The sequence below is a fragment of the Mixophyes fleayi genome, chromosome 6 (genome assembly GCF_038048845.1).
Source record: "Mixophyes fleayi isolate aMixFle1 chromosome 6, aMixFle1.hap1, whole genome shotgun sequence".
Lineage (NCBI taxonomy): Eukaryota > Metazoa > Chordata > Amphibia > Anura > Limnodynastidae > Mixophyes > Mixophyes fleayi.
In genome coordinates, this window is record NC_134407.1 from 194,784,401 (window position 1) to 194,808,912 (window position 24,512).

General features: G+C 41.5%; 1 protein-coding gene across 1 annotated transcript in view; it reads left to right on the forward strand.

Moving 5' to 3' along the window:
- Window positions 1-841: 841 nt before the first annotated feature.
- Window positions 842-24,512, forward strand: part of EVPL (envoplakin) — a 37,827-nt gene continuing 14,156 nt past the window's right edge. The window contains exons 1-9 of the mRNA XM_075177802.1: window positions 842-924; window positions 8,910-9,031; window positions 17,902-18,001; window positions 19,122-19,276; window positions 19,534-19,657; window positions 19,836-19,958; window positions 20,965-21,003; window positions 22,909-23,070; window positions 23,658-23,765. Coding sequence (XP_075033903.1) covers window positions 8,979-9,031; window positions 17,902-18,001; window positions 19,122-19,276; window positions 19,534-19,657; window positions 19,836-19,958; window positions 20,965-21,003; window positions 22,909-23,070; window positions 23,658-23,765 — 864 coding nt within the window. The 5' untranslated portion in view covers window positions 842-924; window positions 8,910-8,978. The remainder of the gene's footprint in view (window positions 925-8,909; window positions 9,032-17,901; window positions 18,002-19,121; window positions 19,277-19,533; window positions 19,658-19,835; window positions 19,959-20,964; window positions 21,004-22,908; window positions 23,071-23,657; window positions 23,766-24,512) is intronic.

Here is a 24,512-nt window from a genome sequence, read left to right on the forward strand (position 1 = left end):
AGGTACATATAGTGTATTTCTCCATCTATGCCCGCTACCTCCCTAGCTACACACATTCAGGTTCCTTCTCCAAAGCGGTATCATCTATCTGTGTGATCTGTGCACTGTACACTGTAATATAAGATCTCTCTTATTATTACTATGACATTGTTATTTGTAAGCACCTGTCACTTTCAGCTCATCATGTGTTGTGGTAACTATTCTGTATCATCTGAAATTAAGTAATGTAGTAAACGCTATGAACAGCATGGGGTAAATGTATCAAGTTTTCCGGCTGGTTTGAAAAGCCAATCAGATTTTAGCTATCATTTATTTAGTACATTCCACAAAATGATAGCTAGAATCTGATTGGTTGCTATAACATCTACACTTTTCAAACCCGCCGGAAAACTCTCAACTTGATACATTTACCTCCAGATATTGTTCATTTATTCATTATTACATACAGTATACCAACAAAGGTAAACAAGTATCTAATTTAGACTCTAATTTGGATCTTGTAAATGAGCTGCCATAGACAGTTTATCATATTATAGACAAATTCCTGCATGTTCCACTGATCTTGGATCCTCAGGTAACTTCTAAGCTATCCCTTAGCACAACACTTACACTGATGTCTCCTAATGTTACACTGGGGCACTGAGAGGGTTGTGGAGAACAGGTAGCACTTCCTCTCTGCTAATACCCACAGTCACAGTGCTACGCTCTTACTGTCACCTATATTTAGACTGCCTCCTTCTGTTCTTAACTTCTCTCTCACCTGAGATACCGCACCCTTCTCCTGACTACTCCCATTCCCTGTGTACTGAAAGAATACCAATCATTCTTTCTAAATTCTATCTTACCTGCGTGTTTTATTTACTGGGCCTGGAGGAAGGAGGCGGAGAGGGAGGAAGCGTGCAGTAGCTCCACATCCAGGATCAGGTATGCAGAGCAAACACACTATAACGGAGGGAGTTGTGTGTCTTCCTGCTAGACTAAGATTACTTCTACATTTTACACCTGTAAACTAGGGGTGATAGGACTGGGCTTTGCTGCGCTGAGCATCCAGCACAAGTTCACAAAAATGCCCAAAAGATTATTCAAATCCGGTTTTAGAGATCATTATTTCTGAAGTCAACTAGTGCTTCATATATTCACAAATTCACTACTGGTGTACATGCACATGTCAAATCTTGACAGCAATAATACTTTTAAAAATAATGCAATATGAAAAGGTAACACATGTAAATTTTAGTGTATAAAATCCATTGGAAAATATACTGTATATCTAATGTATACAGTTATATAGATTTATTTTTATTTTTAATGCAACCTCCCACTATCACTGATTGGAAGAAGGTGACTGGTTCTAGGGGGAAATACAGCTGAACGGAGATTGCATTCTTCAAGCATGTTACCTGCAAGATTAGTCCAATAGATACATTATAAAAGGATATCTTTTTTCTTGATTCACAGTAGTCCACTTGAAAATAAATACCAGAAAAAACACCCCCATCCTTGGTACCAGGTGAGTCTATTATATATAAGAGGAAAAATAAGACTTGCTGAAAAGAAGATAAAAAATGATGAGTGTGTGGAGTATATTTGTATTTTGTGCAGTTAGTTGTGTATTTGGGAAGGCACCTTAAAGAGGTGGCAGCTGTGATTGGAGGATTCCCTTTGGAGGGTTACCCCAAAATCATGGTGCCATTCCAAGTTGGTTAACACAAATGTATTGGGCACGGGCTCTTTGTACCCCACGTCTGTTACACAGGCTTGGTTGCCACCTTTTGGGGGGTTCACCTTGTTTACAGAGACACCATTGCACAAGAGTGGCTAGTAGTAAAAGCCTCTGCTCTTTTCAGTGCTGGGGCTGGTTATTATAACTAGTAAAGGGGTGGGGAGCAAACTCTCTTGTTTGTCCTTTTCCTTTACTAAAAGAAAACAGCCCAGAACTGAGTAGCCCACGGACTTTAATTGGTCAACCCAATTTTGTGGGTTGCTCCAAAAATCATGGTGGCTAACTTATCTTACTTGTCTGGCGTAACGACTGCTGAGTATACTGCACCCGGTTTTGTGGTGTATGTTACATAGTGATCATAATGTGGTAGTATATTTTGCCACCGCTTGGGGATCCCCTTTTTAACTTCTGTCTATATTGTTTCGCACCCCACTTGACACCAGATGGCACTAGGCTGGGCCACAATTTAAACACTGTCACCCACCATCTCCGGGTATATTATTCCACACTCCCACCCAGCAGCAACTTAATTTTGGGGTCCCTACTCGTTTTCTGGGCTACTACTTTTTTATTGTTAATTAACTTATTTATTTTTTCTAACCACTGTCCAGCCGCTGGACAGCAGCAACATAGCAACTTATTACAAGGCTCAGCAGCTCTGGGTTTCCATAGCATTGCTATGATCCAGAAGCAGAGGACCTAGATACTAACCCTGATTAACGCTGGCAGGCCAAGAGGTGCGGAATCTAACGGATTCCCCGGTATTCACCAAGAACTTCCGCAAGGCAGGATGGACTTTGCTGCCGGGAATCCACAGGTCACAGTCCTCTAGAGTGCCCCAGGGAGTAGTACGGCGGTGAAAACTGGTAGCGAGGTATACAAGAGAGCGAGCAGGAGCGAGGTCAAACAGGCAAAGGTCTGGTACACAGGAGGATCAATAAGGAACGTGGTCAAACAGGCTGGGATCTGGTACACAGGAGGGTAAATCAGGAACAAGCAGGCTAGTCACAACCAGGAGTCAGAAGCAACAATGTTGCTCTGACACTGAGCGAGTGTCACAACGCAGTTAAATAGCCTTGCAGATTTGAAACCCACACCGCAGCCTTCAGTCACGTGAACCGCCACCTGGAAGCGCCGAGCAGCGGCGCAATGAGACCAGTGCTGGAACGAGGGCTGGTAAGAGAAACAGATTTTAAAACCCCCGCCCCAGGCTGTCATCACGTGAGCCACCACCCGTAAGTGTCGGTCAGCGGCACCGTTAGACATCGTTGGAGTGCGCACAGGTAAGTCGTGACAGTACTCCCGCCATAAGGGTAGACTCTGAACACCCTAACAGGGTTTGTTGGGAAATCTTCTGTTAAACTGCTTAAGAAGACGACGAACATATATATCCGAAGCCTTGACCAATGAACGCTCCTAACCTTTCCAATCCACAAGAATTTGAACCACACCTCTAGATGCATGAGAATCCAAAATCTCCTTTCCCTCATATTTACATCCTTTACCACTGCAGGCACAGGAGATTTAGGAATTTGGGATAACGTGGGAGGTCTAGGATGGCATTCGTACATCACAAAGAAAGGGGAGTTGGGAGTAGCCTCATGAAAATGATAATTATGGGCAAATTCTGCCCATTGAAGAAATTCAACCCAGTCCTTTTGATTAGCAGATGCATACATGCGAAGATATTTCTCTACTTCCTGATTGGTTCTTCGGTAAAGCCATTGGACTGAGGATGGTAGGCAGATAAGAAGTCAAGTTAAATCCCCAACTTGCCCCAAAAAGCTCTCCAAAACTTAGAAACAAACTATGTACCACGGTCAGATGTGAAGATGTGTCAATGTGAAGAGGACATCCATGAAATCAAAATAACTCTTTAATAAATAGATCTGCTAAGGTAGAAGATAAGGGGAGACCCTTGAGAGAGACAAAATGGACAGCCCTAGAAAACCGATCAGCGATGACTCAGATGAACGTACAAGTTTTAGAAGGAGAAAGGTCCTTAATAAAGTCCATGGACAAGTGCAACCAAGGAATTTCAGGAACAGACAGAGGAATAAGAGGCGTAAAAAGGTTTTCTTCGAGGAACTTTATGCTGGGCGTACACCATTGAAGCACATACAAAAGCTTTCACGTCCTTGCACAACAAAGGCCACCAATAGCTATGTGACAGCAGCTCCCAGGTCTTCCTAAAACCAGCATGGCCAGCAAAGAGGGAGGCATGAGCCCAATGAAGCAATTTACTTCTTAAATGAGGAAGAATGAAAGACTTCCCAGGGGGACAACTGGATTCCACAAGGGGCGTGGTTGCCAGAATACACTCAGGTTCAAAGATTATGTTATTCTTTTCAGAAGGTTCACTGTCAGAGAATCGAAGGACCTAGAAAGAGCATCGGCTTTCTTATTCTTGGGTCCAGGGCGATATGTCAATTTAATGTCAAACCAGGAGAAAAAAAGAGTGACCGTCCTGCTTGAAGAGAATTCAAACAACGTGCAGATTGTAAGTATAAGAGGTTCTTGTGGTCAGTGAAAAAAGTTACAGGAAATAAAGCCAGAAAAAATTATCCCATAAGGGATTAGGGCGCACACTGGAGGTAACTGGGATAATGCCTAATATATGAGAGAAATAGGGAATGGAGAAACCTATTAATAGGTATACTACTTCGCTGCTGCAGACCCTCAATGGGTAGCTCACTCCCACAATAGTATTAGAAAACACAAAACAAATACAAATAAAGCCCCCTCTAAAAAATGCTGCCAATCTGAAAGGGCCATCTTAAAGGCTAATAGTTCTTTATCTTCAATTCCATAGTTTCTCTCGGCAGGTAAAAATTTTCAGGAGAAAAGGCCACAGGGATGAAGTCTTCTCCCTGAGTCCCTTTGAGACAAGATGGCACCAGTACCATAAGAGGAGGCGTCTACATCCACGAAAAATGGCTGCAGACAATCTGGTTGCTGTAAAATGGGTGCTGAAGAAAAGGCAGCTTTGAGTTGCTTGAGGGCCTTAATAGTTTCTGGAGTCCAAAGTTTGGTATTGGCTGATTTTCTGGTCAGTGCTGTGATGGGCGCAATGATGGAAGAGTAGCTCTTAATAAATTGTCTGTAATAATTAGAGAAGCCCAAAAGGCATTGAATGGCCTTCAGCCTAGTAGGTTGTGGCCAATCAGAAATGGCTTTCACTTTGGCAGGATCCATTTGAAGTCCTGTGGCCGAAATATTGTAACCCAGAAAAGATAACTGTTCCTGTTTGAAGAGACATTTTTCAAGTTTACAAAATAGTCAATGCTCTCTGAAGAGGGAGAGCACTTCTGTCACATGTCTCCTGAGAAAAATTAGAATATCATCAAAATAAACTATTACAAATTGGTATAAAAGGTCTTGATAAATCTCATTCATGAAGTTTTGGAAGACCGTTGCACAATCCGAAGGGCATCACAAGATATTCAAAATGACCACCACGAGTATTAAAGGCCATCTTCCATTCATCCCCTTTTTTAATACGGATGAGATTGAAAGCCCCTCGTAAATCCAGTTTAGAAAAAATGGTAGCCCCTTTTATGCGGTTAAAAAGCTTGAAAATTAATGGTAGTGGATAACGATTGTTAATGATGATGGCATTAGGACCTCAAAAATCTATGCAAGGACGAAGGCCCCCATCCTTATTTTTTACAAAAGAGAATCCCGCTCCTGCAGGAGAAGTTGACTTCCAAATTAACCCTCTTTTAAGATTTTCTTGAATATATTCGGACATGGCCTTAGATTCTGGAAGAGATAAGGGGTAAACATGTTCACGGGGAATGGGACTCCCTGGGAGAAGATCAGTCCCAAACTCGATGAGGAGGAAGTCTGGTTGCCTCCTGTTCACAAAGGACATCAGCATAACCCTGGTATTGCAGAGGAAGGGAAGGAACAGGTTATGAAGAGCGTAAAGGAACCAACTCAGTCAGGCAATGGGCATGACAATATGCACTCTAGGAGAGAACCTGAGCTGTACGCCAAACCAGATGAGGAGAATGGAGGCAAAGCCAAGGCAGACCAAGAATCAGCGAATTGATGGCCTTCGGAATCACCAGAAGTGATATTTTTTCCTTGTGTAAGACCCCAACTTGAAGGACAGGAGGAACGGTCTGATTTAGAATTATACCGTCAATGATCCTGCTTCCATCAATCGCAGTGAGACGAATATGTCGATCTAACGGGACCTTCTGAATGGAGAATTGGTTCACTATAGAGGCTGAAATAAAATTGCCCTCTGCACCCGAATCCACAAGAGCATGGAGGTGTATGGGTAGAGACCCAAGAACTAGGGACACAGGAAAAAGAATTGTATCTTCAGTCTGAGGGCTGGAGAGAGAGGAACAATTTAGATCCAAAGGGACCTCTCCTTGTTTCGTTAGGCCTTGTCGTTTCCCGGACGTAAAGGACAAGAACTCAAGTGATGACCGTCCCCACTGCAATACAGAGTTTGTTCTTGAACCTGTGTTCCCTTTCCTCAGAAGTCAGATGTGCTCTACCCAGCTGCATGGGCTCTTCTTCAGGGGAAGATGGAGCCTGAAGATGAGGTGCAAGGCGGAGGGTACTACACCTAGACTGTTCTTTCTCAAGTCCACCATAATACACAAGGAGATAAGATCATCAACACTGGTAGGAAGTTCTCTAGAAGCCAATTCATCTTTTTTTCGGTCGGACAAACCCTTCCAAAAAGTTGTAGTTAAAGCTTCGTTGTTCCAACGGAGCTCAGAGGCCATAGTCCTGAATTGAACTGCGTGCTGACCAACCATCTGAGAACCTTACCGCAGACGTGGAATCCCAGTGGCTGCATTAGAAACTCTTCCAGGCTCGTCAAAAATTTTCTTAAAAGTGGATAAGAATTCGGCATAATTATAAGGAACAGGGTCATTCCTCTCCCAGAGAGGAGATGCCCAGGCTAGGGCTAGTCCCGAAAGAAGAGATATAATATAAGCGACTTTGGCTTTCTCAGAAGGGAAATTGTCAGGAAGAAGCTCGAATGGTGTATTGATTCAGAAATCCTCTGCAAAGCTTGGGATCCCCATCGAACTTGGAAGGATTGGGTATGCGTAATTGGATCTAGCTGCCTAAGATGTGGTAGCTACAAATTCTGGAGCAGAGCAAGTAGAGCCAGATGCTACAAGAGTATTCTGGAGAGTGTCAATCCGGTCAGACAGACCCTGAAGAAATTTCAGCAACTGCTGTTGATTTGTTTCAAGTTTGTCAACTCTTCCTACCAAATGTTCCAGCAGATTTCTAGGAGGATTCTCTGCGCTGTCCATTTTTGGGTCAGAGCAAACTGTTACCATCCAGAAGCAGAGGACCTAGGTACTAATCCTAATTAATGCTGGCAGGCCAAGAGGTGCAGAATCTAACGGATTCCCCGGTATTCACCAAGAACCGCCGCAAGGCAGGATGGACTCAAGCCGTAACTTAGAATTCTAGGGCCTGGGGCGAGAAAGACAAATGCCGCCCCCCTAGCCCTCAATTTTAACCAGATGAACCTAAAATATTCCTAAATTGAAACATAGTAGTAAATGTATCAATCGGCGGTTCTCTAAAAATGCTGATTTTTGCCCTTTTGTCCGCATTATTTAAAATGGCGATTTTATTAACGGCAAAGTCCAGTGGGTTTAGTTTAATTGCTGTTTTAAATATTGAAGAAAAATTGCCGGTTTTAGAGAACCGTCGATTGATACATTTGCCTCATAGTGTCATTTGTATAATGAAACCTTACGTAGATTAAATTTGTACTTAAAATACTCACCTTGATTAGATTAGATGAGGGAATAATGTGGAATATTTCCCAGGAATCACCGGATTCCAAATATATACATCACTCGACTCCACACAAAACTGAAAACTTTGGTTGGAATTCCACATGTTAAATATGAATCCTGTAACTTTACTTACAGTATATTTCCATGTGATCCATTGGGTCCCCCTGATGTCTGTCACTATCAGGTGACGCTCTCCTCACTGCTGTTGGCAGCATGTTGGTAATTGACAATAAGCTGCCTGTATGGACAAGCCCACCCCAGGAGAACATTGCCAGAATATGACTAGTTGCTCGTGGCTATGGGTAGATTAACAGAAACGGCTTTCAAGTTTCTACAACAAGATTATCTTTCCTGTTCTGCGTGCTAGGAGAGAGCATAATGTATTCACTACTAAGTTAACACGGTTCAAGGTGAACTCCTTTCTATTCGCTTGCTACGCAGGGCACTTTGCAGTAAAGCATTTCCATCTTGGCCCACAAACCCAAAAATGGTCTTGCAATGTGTTTTCAATGAGTCCCTGACCAGGGGCTGGCTGGCAAATCTTGGCCCGAGTGGCGAGACTCGGCTCAGCAGCCTATTAGGAACATTTTAAAGGGAAAAAATGCAGGTAGTCCACTATGGGATTGGACCGGCAGGGCCGTCTTTCCGATTGGGCACGCCGGGCAATTGCCTGGGGGGACCCACAGGCATAGGGGCCCCATAGGCAGGGCACAGAAGTAATTAAGAAAAAGAAAGAAAAAAAAGAGTGTGTAATAGGGGAGACAGAAAGGGGAGCAAAAGCAGCATGTTTTTTTAATGTTTAAACACTGATTTTGTTGCGGGTAACAATAAATATAAGATTAATTTTATCGATATTTTACAATTATATTCCTGTAAATGGTTGTGTAGGTAGGGGTTCCAGTGCACTGCTTTGCCCGGGGGCCCATAATGTTGTTAAGATGGCCCTGTGGACCGGCATACCCCCCTGCCTCCCAGCCCAGCCAATGACCAAAGCAAAACGTAGACATATACATATGTATTCCGCAGTTGCACAGATGCCCATATCTGGTGATTAGCAAATTATGTTTTTTATGTTTCTCTGCATTATTGCTTAATAAGCCCTCTTTAAAAATTTTCAGTCCCAGAGATAACAGAATAAGTTTCCTCCCTTCCTAAGAAACATTAAAGACTACTGACAAGTATGCTCTTAAAATGGGACACTCTCCCTGGGTGGGGACAGGCCGTCAGTATATCTCCTCTCTGTCCTACACAACTGGTTTAACAGGTTATATACTCTTCTGTTTTTTCATACTCAGGTCCCTTCGCGCAAACTAGAACATTTTGGGAGGAGTCCGCCTCCTCTGCTGTCCTGTCTTACCACCCTCTTGTTCCTCAGCTTGTCACTGTCAAATTTTCAGGTGCAACGTACACTAGGACAGAGGCTCAGGAACCACAGAGAGGGAACAGCGAGGGGGAGAAACGGCACCATGTTCAAGGGACAGAGCAAGTCACCTACGAAGTCTCCTTCAAAGTACAGCAAGTGAGTTCGGGAGAGAGGAGGGTGGAAATCTAAATATTATTATGCAATAATGGTTGTGAAGGGATAGTTCGAGGGGACACAGTGTTGCTGTATCATGTATCTTCCAATGGTATTTTAAAAAGAGGCATGTATTCTCCATTAATGATTACACTATTAATAAGGTAATTTAGGATTTTTTCCCCCTGTGCTTGGTACTGCTCACCAATGACTATTTCTAATATTGCTCTCTGCCTGGAATTTCATATTCATTTTATTGACATGTTTCCCTAATTTTAATATTCAGTTCAGAAAGCCAATACTTTTAATTGAATTGGGAAGTCACGTAATGTTTTTTTCAATTTGCTTTTATTTTTTTTATATCAGAGGTAGATATTTAATTACATCTAAATGAGATATACATTTTATTTAGCTACATTGGCTCGACATAACATTTCACTGCAAGAGATAACAAGAGCCTGCATGAAGGTTCTGACTTCAAACACAGAATCATTTAACCATTTTCACAGGGAACATCCTGCAACTCGTTGTGTTTTCAATACTGGAAACAGAGGGGTTAAATTCTCCACAGTTCCTATGATTCAGGCCAGTATTGGGGTGTTGTCTATATGGGGCTAAAAAGGTGACACTAATTTAAGGCGGTGACAGTACGCCATGAAAAACCTGATTAACAGGTAGACAATGAATCAAAGTCAGCAACACCCACCCAATATGTCATTTCCAACCTCTTACAGACGCTCCAACCCAGATTTTTTTTTTTTTTTTATTTTTGTCACTGTATTCAGGCCTCACAGAGCCCTAGTGATATTATTATCCTGTTCATGTGTGATGGATGCCACCAGTACAGGCTAATGGCATTAACCGCAGCTGTATTATTAGATTGCAAGCTCACCAGGACACAGACTTCTCTCCTCATGTGGCTTTGAATTTTTGCATTTGACATGATTTTCCTATGAATGTGCTCTTTGTTTTATAGTGTGATGCTCAACTGTTCTATACTGTGAGTGGAGCATTAAAAGTAAAGGGCTTATAGATTACATAATCTTGTCATGTATGTTAGTGTGATAATGGGCGACACTGCCCTGCAAAGGTGGTAGCTCAGAGTACAGCCTAAGGCAACCACTGGCTCTTCAGCTCCTGTGAAACTAGAGGCTGCACTGCCGTGCTGAGACTTGTGGTTCCACAACAGACCTGCTGGTTGCATACTTTTGACATTAACCATGATTTGGGTGGTAGTCAAAGAAACAGTGTTTGAGTGTTGGTCTTCAGACTTTCTGGGTCAACTGGATTTAACATGCTGACAAACATGGGAATGTTGTGTTTTATCGCCAATTAAAAAATGTTTTCTCAGGGTGTGTTTAACACAGATTCCTCAGTTGGGATGGTGCAATACAGAGAATAATATAAATGGGTATTTTCAATTACATTTTCAATTGACAGTGAACAGTGCTACAGTAAGTGGCACCAATCAGGGGCAGTACTATAGACATCTTAGAGGGTATGACGGCTATGGGGCACAGCGAATCCGATTATGCTTCTCCGTCTGTTACTTTTGCCCCACCCGGTAGTGGATCATCATCATCACCATTTATTTATATAGCACCGCTGATTCTGCAGCGCTGTACAGAGAACTCATTCACATCAGTCCCTGCTCCATTGGAGCTTACAGTCCAAGTTCCCTAACATGCACACACAGAGAGAGAGAGAGACTAGGGTCAATTGTGATAGCAGCCAATTAACCTACTAGTATGTTTTTGGAGTGTGGGAGGAAGCTGGAGCACCCGCAGGAAACCACAGGGAGAATATACAAGCTCCACACAGATAAGGCCATGGTCGAGAATTGAACTCATGACCCCAGTGCTGTGAGGCATAAGTGCTAACCACTGAGCCACCGTGGATGGAGAATTCCCCTTCTGTAGAAGAGCAGAGGGGGCCTACAGAGGGGAGAAGTATTGCCACATAAATAATGTGCAGTATTGATTGCAGGTGACTCCCCTGGCACCACCTTTAGATGACTGTTTTTACAATCCATGATATTTTACAAACGTAAATACGTGGTCTATAGGTTGCAATGCTTTTTTATTTTTTCTTGAACAAGTTTACTCAAGTGGTTCTTCAGCTAGAAATTGACAAGGAATGTAGAATATGCTGTGCAGTTTAGCTGCTGGACAAAACGCAGCACACATCTAGTTCAGGTTGCCACATAGTTCAGTTAAATATTTGTAGTACTTGATCAGTTCCCTGAGGAACAGTGGGCTTTAAACTACAATGGAACTAGTCTGCTTGTTGGTCTGATTTGAAGGGTTTCAAAAACTCCCAATGCAGTCCTTTCATTTTATTATAAATGATACATTACAATATAAATAATAGATAGTGAATATTATTTTCCACCTGAAAACAATGATCAATTAATTCAGTCTACAATAATCATGTCAACCAGCTTTTACATGGTGTCCTATGGATTTCCCTTAAGAAAACAGTACTTATATTGTATTGGACGGCAGAGTTGTTTCTTGACACTTCTAGACATTGGGCCTGATGCATTAAGGAAAGTTAAGCAAAAAATTGAGTAAGTTTTCTTGCTCAAAATTTTTGGACAAAACCATGTTGCAATGCAAGGGGTGCAAATTAGTTTATTACTTTGCACATAAGAAAAAAACTGTCTGTTTTTTTTTCATGCAGCACACAAACACTCAATAGCTTATTTGTACACTGAAATTTAAAGTTGATCTAGGACATGCCCTATCCTAAATATAAATCTGCCATCACATTTTAAATTTACCTCCCCCTCCAATGCAACATGGTTTGCCTTACTTACTTACTTTTGATTAACTTTCCTTAATAAATCAGGCCCATTGTGATTGAGGGCACCCCAAATTAGTAATAATGAAGTCCACATGCTTATGCCCCTGTACTCAACACCGTCCCTTAATTATTTTAATGGGAAAAATCAGATGTCTGGGAAAAACCAAATATCTATAAAAGAAAACATTTTGTATGCTTCCACCTGAACAGGCCTATGCTTAGGTTGCCTATATGGTAAATGCAGCCTGCATGTGGTCTGACTTCCTGGGCTGTCTGGGTTATTAATTTGGGCAGCTAGCTGTCCATAGTGTGTGCATTCCTATGACATGGAGAAACCTGAAAGCACTAAGCCAGGCTTGGCTAACCTGTGACACTCCAGGTGTTGTGAAACTACAAGTCCCGGCATGCTTTGCCAATATATAGCAGCTTATTGCTGGAAGGGTATGCTGGGACTTGTAGTTCCACAACACCTGGAGTGTCACAGGTTAGCCAACACTGCACTAAGCTAACGTTCATTTCAGCAAGAGCACATGCTGGTCAGCCCATCCTGAGGGATATTTAGGGGCAGATTTAATTTGGTGTGAGGCGCCTCTGAACATCGCCTCTAGTTGTGCACATCTATGGGACGAGGGGAAAAATTTGCGGAAATTTCTGTAAAAACTCAGACGCCATGTGTCTTCGTGGACTGTTCCTGAGACACATCGAGTCACGTTGAGCCCCTCACTAGGGGCCTGATTCATTAAGGATCTTGAATGAAGAGGATCCTTATTTCAGTCTCCTGGACAAAACCATGTTACAATGGAAGGCGGTGCAAATGTGTGTTCTGTTTTGCACAAGGGTTAACACTAACTGTTTTTTCATGTAACACACAAAAACTTGATAGCTTATTTGTACACTGAAATTTAAAGTTGATATGTGTGTGTTACATGAAAAAACAGTCAGTACTTAACTTGTGTGCAAAACAGAACACTCATTTGCACCCTTTCCATTGTAACATGGTTTTGTCCAGGAGACTGAAATAAGGATCCTCTTCATTTAAGATCCTTAATGAATCGGGCCCTAGATTATTTCAGAGGTGCAGTAACCCAAAGCAACCAGACGTCTGATTTTAATGCACTTGCACTAGATCAATCAACATTTGTGGCTGATTGGGATACTGCGCATTTGCACTTTTCACATTATTAGTAAATAGCCAACACTGCCTTAATGGACTATGCTGTGCATATGCATCTCTTGACTCTTTAATTGATTGTTATTTTTTTTTTAAAAAAAAAAAAAATTTTTGTGAAATGTATTTTTCATTATTTTGAACAACCAACCTTTTTAGCAATGACATGAAATTAGACAATATTTAATTAGACAGATTCACTGGTTTACATGTTACCCAGTTATCTGCCTCTCTGCTAGCAGCAATGGATTCCTGGGAGTTAAATGTACCTGTATTAAATGATTTTGATTTTAGACACCTCACCACTGCTATGCAGGGCAGGTCAGGGTGTGGCTGGTAAACTGAGACTTGATCTTTAAGGGTTTGAACCAAAACTCACTAAATATGTGTCATCTAACTTGACAGTCACTAGCCCAGCCTGTGATCACACCCTTTTTGCGCTATTGACTACAATAAACATGTTGCAGCCTCACTTTTCCCCCAGAGCTAATAATCTTCCAGTGTCCCGCTGTATTCTAAGGTCATGCACTGTTCCGCAGCCTGTATCCCTCTGAGTGCTTCCAGCATTCATTGCTCTGAACCAGGGGTTGGTTGGCAAATTTTAGCCTGGAGGGCGAGACGCAGCTTAGCAGCCTATAAGGAACATTTTAAAAGAAAAAATACAGGCAGCCCATTAACCCCGCCCAAGGTAGCCCACTGCCCCCTCCCCTCACCCCAACCTGTCACTGCTCTGAAAGCAAGAAAATGCTCAATAGATTAAATACGCTGACCTTTACTTCATATATCTTTCCATTATATAGTAGGGATGTGCACCGGCCACTTTTGGTGTCTCGTGTTTTGGATTTGTTTCGCAAAACACCTGCCAAAAGGTTTTGGTTCGGATTTAAGGTTTTGGATTCGGATTTATTTTGAAAAAAACATAAAAAGTGCTAAAAACCAGTTTTGTGGGTTTTTTTTCACTCCTACGCTATTATTAACCTCAATAACATTCAATAACAATCATTTCCACTAATTTCCAGTCTATTCTGAACACCTCACAATATTGTTTTTAGGCCAAAAGGTTGCACCGAGGTAGCTTGAGCACATAATGCCAAAAAAAGAGGTACAAGATGGAATTGTTCTAGGCCCTCCCTCCCACCCCTCGCGAGATTCGATGCGAGACTTGGACGACAGAGCCTCGTTTTCATTTTTTTGCCCGCCGCAAATATCCGAACAGTGCTCGGATCCCGTTCGGATCCGCACTGTTCGGATGGGCTCGGATTAGCGGAATCCGAGCCCGCTCATCTCTATTATACAGCCACATTCTGCCTTTTATTGTATATAAACACTGTATTGCCTTCCAAGATAGGCTGGGTAGGTGTAGTATCCTTTGTCTGAATATACTGTAATAAAATTATATTACGATGATGTCCAGTGGTCATGTCATTTTGGGTAGGTGTATTGTTCTATGACTGTAGAGAGTGTATTGGGATCATGTCTGGTGGGTTTGTCATATTGGGTAGGTATAAGGTCTTATATTTGTTTGTTTTTTTACAATTTTTTATTTTGAGTGATCAGTCAAAATTATACAAGGAACGTAACAGTATAAGTATGGCAAAAACAGGGAAGAATGCAAGTATTACATAGAAATCGCCATGGAGAGTCCTAGGCAAACACATACTCAATGTACATAGCAGATAAGTGAGGCATCATGGTGAACAATAGTAAATGACCAATTTTTAGCACTTTACAAGCAGTGGTGGTATAGTGGACTACAGTGGTAGAAGGATGTGTGGCGGGGGGGCAGGGTTGGAACAGGGAGGGAGGGGGACCACAAAGTAGGGTGGTATGTTGACTCGGTGGGCACACAGCATATAGGTAGCCTAGGAGAATGTGGGTGGATTATAGTAAAGGAGGTATCATTCGCCGCACATGGGTTGTGTAGTAGGTCGGGATAGGAACGTACGTTCTGCAAAGAGCCAGAGGGCCCAGACTTGGTTAAATACATGGCCTCTGTCGTGGTAATAGGTGATTTCTTCCATGGCTGCAACGTGCCAAATCTGCTTTTTAAGGGCGGGAAGTAATGGGTGGGAAATGCTTTTCCAGTTCAGAGCTATAAGGTATTTGGCGGTTCCCCTTATATTTGTTTTAAGAGAATGTCAGTTAATTGTATTATGGTCATGTGGGATATTATGGTTATGTTGGGTAGGTGTAGTATCAAATATGCTTTTAGTATGATCATGTGAAATGGTCTAGTTATGGATTTGAAAGTTTAAACTATTAACGATATAAGAGTTTATTGCACACAGTAAGTACACAGGATAGTCCATGACTGGCGAGCACATCACGAGTCATAAACTGTGCAAATGCACCGTACTTGTGCATATTTGTAAAAATGACCAAGCAGGGCTGTGTTGAAACTAACATTAACGTTCAGCGGTGTGGTTACTGTCAGCGGTTTGAATTAATTTAGAAATTAAATGGATGTTATAGCTCCTCCCCTTTAGAATGATAGAATGGCTTACAGATCTTCCTTATTTTTATGTTACCTCTGTGTTATTATACTGACGCTGCAATATCGCACAGTTTATGCCGTTGAAATCTTTACACTGTTTTTGGGGTTTATAGGCAGTGTTTTACTACCTTAATTACTTTCCCGTTTGAGCGTTTTCAGGTTTTATAAATAGATGTAAAAAAAAGATGTCGAAATGCGTGAAATGAATTGAGAAATGATATTTGAAATGTAACATTTAAAAGGCCTCTAAGAGGTTGAGTCATGATTAAAAGTCTCCAGAGACAAAAAAAACAGCTGATATATAAAAAATAAATAAAACTAGGCTACATTAACTAGGCTGATTATGAATATATCACCAACCAATGACACTATGGCACATAGTGTGAATGGGCTGCTTGGTCGTATGTTGTCAGAGCAGGAAGCTGATGACGTCCGATGGGTCACTGTCTAGTCCCTTAAGGGGCAGTTTTTAGACCTTATAACACAGAGCACTGCTCCATAAGGTTGTTTTATACCACCTGGACCTGGGCATCTCCACATGTAGGTAACATCTACAGCTAAACTTAAAAGTAACCCCTTTTTATTTCCATTTTCATAAAAAATGTTGTTGTATGCTGTCAGAGTTCAGTTAAACAGTTAAGAAAGGATATTTATAGAATCCCACATACACAGCTAGAACACCTGGCTGATCGGGGATGTCCTGACATGTCGGATGTCAGCATGCGGTCACATTTGAGGAAATATAACCTTCACTCTTTCTGTCCTAATATTTAACAAAACACACACACATATATATATATATATATATATATATATATATTGGTGACTGAAATGAACAAATAACAAATAACTTTCTGGACTGTGAGATGAGATTGCAAAAAAATTACTAAATGAATCGAAAGATAATGCATCCAAAAGTCAAAAACAATCTATCCATAATTGTAGGAGGGATGTGGTGCTACGGCAGTCAGGTGTTTAGATTATTTAGAGTCTTTCTTGGCTCCAGCTAATATATTAGCATTGTGTACTTTAAAAAGGGGTTGGTACTTTGGGTTGAACTCGTTCCAGCTTCCAGCGCATTAAGACACCTTAAGAACTTCTTAAGTTGGATTTTGTGTCTACATTTATTTGATAGGAAATTCCAGAAGATCTGTATTAGTCATTGCTCAAATCCTAAAATATTTAAGGTGCTCAAAAAACTCATCGCCTCGGGTATAGGCAGGATCAGACTGCTCAACTACCTCTCTAAGCTCTTGTAATAGTCTCCAATGACCGACTGATCAGGTACTACAGCCATAGTCATGGTCCTCACACTTAGCATCCCTCCAAGAGAAGTTAGGGCCTGATTTAGAGTTGGTGTAACATTCTGCTTTGTTTTACTCATACTCAGAGGGGAGATGTGGTACCGAGTGTGGGGTATGTGGCCAGGTCATTTGGTCCCGCCCCCACAGCTCAAACGCCACGATTCGCTGGACAACACAGCCGGGAGCTTGGCTAGGATGCGATTCACTGTGAATTGGGCAATTAGGCCCCTCCCCCACTTTGGCAAAAGAAGTGGGATAGATGTGGGGGGGGGGGTAACACTGCTCCCCCTGGAGTCTGTGATAAGTCCTATATATTCAGGACTCTCCCAGACATTTCTGTGACCCCTTACACCTGGAGAGGCAGAACAGAGATGTGTAAATGCAACTTATTAACATTAAGGGGGTGCGTATGTAAGTGAGGCATAGACCCTAGAGATGTGTCTTATTTATACTTGTTCACTCTACCGGAACGTCCGGGAGACTCCCAAATTGTGAGTAGGTAAATTTATCAAGCTGTGGGTTTGAAAAAGTGGAGATGTTGCCTATAGCAACCAATCAGATTCTAGCTGTCATTTTGTAAAATGCACTAAATAAATGAAAGCTAGAATCCGATTGGTTGCTATAGGCAACATCTCCACTGTTTCAAACCCACAGTTTAGTAAATATACCAACGTACATTTTGCATTAAGTATGTGTGTACACTCTAGGTGAATAGGTGGCAAATAGTTATTTGATGATTGAATAACCTTTAGTCTTTCTATGAGCAATTAAACTGTACGTAAGTGATATTTTGGAGTTAAGTTTAAGGTTGTTGCCATGTACTGACACAATGGTTGAGAAAATATTTTGTAACACTACACTCATCCCATCTTATTTTCCTTATCATTATTGTTTGCTTGTATGTTGATTAGGAACGTTTAGATGGCTCAATCCTATCACAGTGTGCAAAGTAACAAAATGAATATGTTCTGCATATATTTATTACTCTGCATCTATTTGTTACTTATTTATATTAAAATCAAAGGAGGCATAGGTACAAATAGAGTTACTTTTTTACACAGCTCTGTTTAATATTTAACTGTGACCTCTCTTTGTCCCATAGGGCGACTGCCAATGAACTGGCTTTGTTGATCTCTCGCATGCAGAAAAATGCCGACCAGGTGGAAAGGAATATCTTGGAGACTCACCAGAAGTTGAAGCAGGTGGGGACAATTACTTAAATTCCCAAATCTCAGTCAACCTAGTGGGACTGAAAAAATAATGTGGGGTTCATTTAGAGATCGATGCATTCACATCCAAAACGTGTAACTAAAATGCGTGGCGCAAAAATTGTGCTCTTACATGGTTATTTTAAGTTGCATGTTTCTTACTAAGTGCAATTCAAAATTGTGTGCCAGAATGTGCCCGCATCAAGACGTGTAAATATACGCTTTAATTGTTTCAGGACACGCAGTTGCAAGACTTGAATTAAATTAATTTTTTATATCTCCTAGATAAAAGTTTGCAAGGTTTTTTTTTGTATACACCAATTAAATTAGAAATATCTAGAAGAATGTTGCCCCAGGCACCACTAACCACCCTGATGAAGAGAGTCATGGTTGTGGTTGTCAGAGGAAATTAAATTTCCCTTACACTCAGGCATTATAAATAAGCTGCTCTTAAAGCCGACATTTTTCAACGTAGGAAGTCACTTGCTGTTTGCAGTAGTTCTATTAATTTTTCTCTGTTGCATTCCTTCTATAGATACACTCACAAATGTTTTATACTCACAAGGCTCAGTTTTCTATCCGATTTCTTTGTTACATAAAGTTGCTATGTCTTATATAGCACATCTATTTTTACAAGGTTCTGGCTCTGGGATTCATACTGTTGTCTCCAGCATAAGTGATTGGTTAGCAGTAAGCAACTTTAACGCTACTCATTCTCCCTTACTACTGTGTGCTGCTTTTTATATAAACGAGATGTTCCCGGGCAGCTTGTATAAATTTTAAATTTGATCATTTAAAAGCATCAAAATCTTCCTTTCGATTCATATCAGCCGAGTGAGATCCTGAGCGATTCCAATACACTAACGTAATTACATCTACTTAAAATTGTGTCTGTGTAAATATGTATTCCTTTACAAATGGAGAAAGTAATAATATAGGTCAATAATAGTCTTCAAGGAGATAGCTTGAAGACATTATTGACCTATAGTGGTGGGCATAAGTCTCCTAGCTACCCACTTTCCCTCTCTCTTTACCCAACTGTAGTTCTGTGGACGGTTACTACCCCAGTCTCTCCTTCCCAGCCTCCCTATATTTAATCTCTTCTTTGTTTTAGGACACTGGTAATTACACTTTGAAGAAAACCTTTGTGCACCAACAAGAGAATGCGAAGTCCCTGAAAGAATCTGAGCTTCTGCTAAAAGACCTTTTCCTAGACGTGGACAAAGCCAAGAAATACGGACACCCTCAGGCTGAAGAAATAGAGAAGGAGTAAGTGGGCTAGAGAAACGCTGGTCTGCTAAAGAGTATCCACTACCGGGAGATGTGTAGGCTGCAAACATGTTGTGACGCAGAGAATGCTGACGAGACGATAAATATGATAAATACAGTGAAAGTTGCAGAAAGGTGGATGGATAGTCAAGTGGGAGATACAGCATGGGAAATGTATCTTAAGTATAGTAAAGTAACTTCTTTGGGTTCTGTGCTGCCTGCAAATACCAATCCTCTTTTTCACCTTTTGTCCCCAGCATTCGCCACCTGCATGAGCGTCTAAGTGCTGAGTGTGCAGATTACAGAGAGGTGTATGAGAAATATAATATAGCGCCTCCGGAGCCAAAAGTCAACTGGCCGCAGATCCTTGACACCAAGAGGGTACATATGGAAATGTTACAGTAGTGTCCATTAAATGCTGGATGAGAACTTGTGTAGGCAGTCGGCACCCACCTCAATTATGGACAGCAAATTAGCTGTCAGCTTGTCAACAATGACAGCTGTACATCACGCATATTTTATGACTACATGTTTAGTTTCCCATGTGTGCTCTTTCCAGAAACAAATAGATGGGACTCAATATGGACCCAGCCTGGCGGAAGTGGAACGTCAGATCGCAGAACACAATATCCTGCAGAGAGAGATTGACGAGTATGGGACAGACATCCGTAACCTCCCACAGGTAATCCTTTCCAATATTATTTTATAACCTCTAGATTGCAAGCTGTCAGGAGCAGGACCCTCTGACTAGCCTTTGTCTCACGTCTGCCCAAAGGTAGAACTAGTGAGCTGTGGGCCCCGGTGCAGGGAGAAGGAAACCGGGGCCCCTCACCCTCTGCATCTGCCATAAAGCAGGCCCCATTAACTCCATGGGCCCCATGCACAGCACCTGCCCCACTAATGTTAGTTCCGCCACTGTGTCTGCCCCTTCTCTGTCTCCATTGTATTTAGGATTTGCAGCCAATTATAGACAGTGATCACTATTGCATCAATTTATTGGCTGCAATAAATCTGAAATGCTTATTGAACAAACAGAACTGTCCAAGGGTGAATTACTGATATAAGGTGCTGGCTGCAGAAATGATTGCCTAGAACACCAATTTTTTAGCAGATTTATGAACTGCCGTTGAGTTGTCACCAGGCCTCTGACAATTACCCTGGTGTTGTTCCATTTAATTGTTCCCATGTTCCATTACTTTCTCCTTTTTTCATCCCAATGAATATTCTCCCATAATTTAAACCTCTGATGAGCAAAAATTAACATAACACATTGACATAAGTTTAACTGTTTATCTTATTTGAGACTTATAAAAAAGTATGTGGAAATTTTTATGGCAGAGCAAACTTCAGGTCAAATGGTGTCCCGGTAAATTTAGTAGGCAGGGTGCACACTCATGTATTGGTCTTCTGATATAAAATTAAGTATGAGACATGGACACCATCTGTACAATGGGAAATTTATCATGAAGAATGATATCCTGCTTCCCTGATATTAGGAGGGAACAATCATTGGAACAAATTAACAGCAATACAATTTTTAAATAATGTCCCATCATTTCTGTTACTGGTGAATTTCTGGATTTAATATCGCAGATGAATTTGTATTATTTTTATATTCCCAGCTATCTTACCTAACTCATCTTTTTTCAAGGACCATGAACTAACTTTACTTTTATTGATGTAAACAGGAAAATACCGCCATCAAGAACCAGTATCGCGGCCTGCAGGTGAGTTACTGATGTACGAACACTGCAGGGTGACATAGGCTACGGGAACTGATAAGCAAACACAGTAATGAATCTCATCTCATCTACATGTATGTCTGCAAATGTACACAACACTGTACAGGTGAATAAACATAGATTAGTCATGACAAAGGAACTATCCAGACTTCCCATTTTTCATATTAATGGTTTATTAGTAGTAGGACAGACATCTGGTAATCACAGTGTTCTTATTCTTACGGCTGTGACTACCATAAGATACTTTTAAGTGACCAGGAGTGGAGGTAAAAGGTACCTTATCAGCAGAAGCTGGCTGGCAAATTATAGCCCGGGGGTGAGACTCGGCTCAGGAACACTTTAAGGCAGGGTTTCCCAAACCCAGTCCGCAGGGCTCCCCAACAGTGCAGGTTTTCTGGATCACATGTGACATAATTAGGACCACCTGTGGATCTGTTACAATGTGTCAGTCAGTAATGAATACACCTGTGCTCCAGCAAGGAGATATGGAAAACCTGCACTGTTAGGGAGCCCTGAGGACTGGGTTTGGGAAACCCTGCTTTAAAGGGAAAAAAAATGCAGGTAGCCTAGGGCCTGATTCATTAAGGATCTTAACTTCAGAAACTTCTTATTTCAGTCTCCTGGACAATACCATGTTACAATGCAAGGGGTGCAAATTAGTATTCTGTTTTGCACATAAGTTAGATACTGACTGTTTTTTCATGTAGCACACAAATATCAACTTTAAATTTCAGTGTACAAATAAGCTATCAAGTATTTGTGTGCTACATGAAAAAACAGTCAGTATTTAACTTATGTGCAAAACAGAAACTAGTTTGCACCCCTTGCATTGTAACATGGTTTTGTCCAGGAGACTGAAATAAGATACCTCTTCATTTAAGATCCTTAATGAATCAGGCCCCTAGTGATCCAGCCTGATTTAACCCAATATGGGACAGTGCCCAGCCAGCCCCTGCTTATCAGAGTGCATTGCCTCCTCGCACTACAGAAATTGTCCCCCAGTTCTTGAAAGCATGTTGTCAGTGTGCCCACCTCCTATTATTATTATCATTTATTTATATAGCGCCACTAATTCCGCAGCGCCGTACAGAGAACTCACATCAGTTCCTGCCCCATTGGGGCTTACAGTCTAAATTCCCTAACATACACACACAGACAGACAGAACGACAGACATACACAGAGACAGACAGACAAGGGTCAATTTGTTAGCAGCCAATTAACCTACCAGTATGTTTTTGAGGTGTGGGAGAAAACCAGAGCACCCGTAGGAAACCCACGCAAACACGGGGAGAACATACAAACTCCTCACATATAAGGCCATGGTCGGGAATTGAACTCATGACCCCAGTGCTGTAAGGCAGAAGTGCTAACCACTGAGCCACCGTGCTGCCTCCTAGCACCTATCTTACGATGTCAGCCTGCCACCGGAAGTTTAATGACAGCCCACCGGGCACTGCGTCAGTATCAGGAGTAAGGGGGAGTCAGGATGAGTGCTCAGTTAGCAGTACATCTCCTAAGAACTTCCCTGTGTTCCTAAAAGTGAGCTGACAATGCTTGATTGGAGCTGAATTATTTGACCACAGACAGCCCACCTTCCAGAGAACACCAACACCCCTGCCTACAACTATTGGGTAAAAGTCCACTAGTAATGGACTTGAGGATGAAGAACTATTAGTAAAACTCTTTAGCTATAATGTTATAAGTTGTACATAAGACGGTTACTATGACATGCCAGTGTACAATGTCCACCGTGACTCACCAAATCCAAATAAAATGATCAGGACTATCACATGACAAACACTGTATTTGAAAACATTGGAGGAAAAACTATAAACTTGTTCTAGAGTTAAGATGTTTGACCTGACCTTTTGCATTACTCCTGAGCACAGGAAGACTCGGCATGGCGAGGCAGGCACCTGGGCAGTCTGTACAACCACCTGCACGGATGCACAAAGGAATTGCTCTATCTGAGTGAAGAACAGAACAAGATCCTTAAACAGGACTGGAGTGATCAAATTCCTGATCTGACTGGTACCCGCAGGCAATATGAGGTGAGCAGGAAATGACGGAACACTCTAACATCAGCAATCTGTGTAATGCATTATACACACTGTGGTGTACACACAGCCATACTGTGGTCTGCACTAATATACATGAGCAAGCAGCTTATCAATTCACTATGTGCCTCATGACTCAATGATGACACTGGTTTGGTTTCTAGTGAGTTTATAAAGAATTGGTGAGGGGAATATTGGTGGAGACAACAAAATGGCTGCTTTCACTGTGTGTTGATGACAAAAGCACTTTAATATTGATTGAATTGCACGTGTAATTCTATGATTAAGGAAAAACTGAAGTGTGCAGGTGTATTGTTGTTTTCTGTTCAGCGGATTACAATCTTTTTAATGCTGCGACACACCTGACAGCGTGCTACATTACAAACACGCGTGCTTTCCCATAGAAACTAGGTGCTCTTGCCCAAAAATAGGAAATCAGCCTCACAAAAGCATTTGCACTTACATTTTATACTGTTGTGGTTCATAAGGGAGTCTGAAACTCCTCTACACATTACTCAGTGGGTGGACTATGTCTAGATGCTTTTTAAGGCATTTTTTAACTACAATTCTCATCTCTGCAGCAATTTAAGTCTGAGGAACTGCTCTCTCAGGAGGAGACGGTGAATGAGCTGCTGGATGATGGCGACAGAATGGTGGAACTCAAACACCCAGCTGCCTCCTGTATCCAGGTAAGTCCTGCAAGCATCTCTAGTTTACATGTGGCACACGGCTAGTTTACATGTACACAGCTAGTTTACATGTGGTATATGGGAGATGTAACATGGCTAGTTTTTTCATGTGGTATATGGTTAGTATCCATATGGTACATAGCTAGTTTACATGTGGTGCTCGGCTAGTTTACATGTGGTACATGGTTAGTTTACATATATATTTAGAATTATTCATGTTCCTCTTCAGTCAAAGTAATTTCTACTCCCACTACCCATCCCAGATCTCCCTAAACACTTAAACAAAATTCATCAGGCATGTAATTGACACGGTAACTTGTTTGATAGCCGCTTCTTGGTAAATCGGAACCATCGAGGCCGTGATGGCAAAAGACTGGAACATAAATGAAAAGATGCTGATGACCAACATTCCGAGGAACTTTTCAGCCCTCCTTCTACTAACGTGACCTAACTGGTTCCAATTTAATAACTCTTAGCCCCGTTTTTTTTAAAACCAAAGGGTACTTCAATTCCCATAAAGATGCTGAGATGGTATCTGCTTTTCTCAGTGTTTACACTTTGCAGACGTCAAACCCCTTTCCCTCTTATTTATCCCATCCTTTCATCTCATTCCTCCTCTCTTGTTTTCTTATACCCCAAAAAACAGACATGAATAACTTTATTTTCCATTTTATCTTTTTACTGAAGGTTTACATTCATGTGCAAACATTGGAGGAGATTTAATTGCGATGTGGCACGTGCACATCA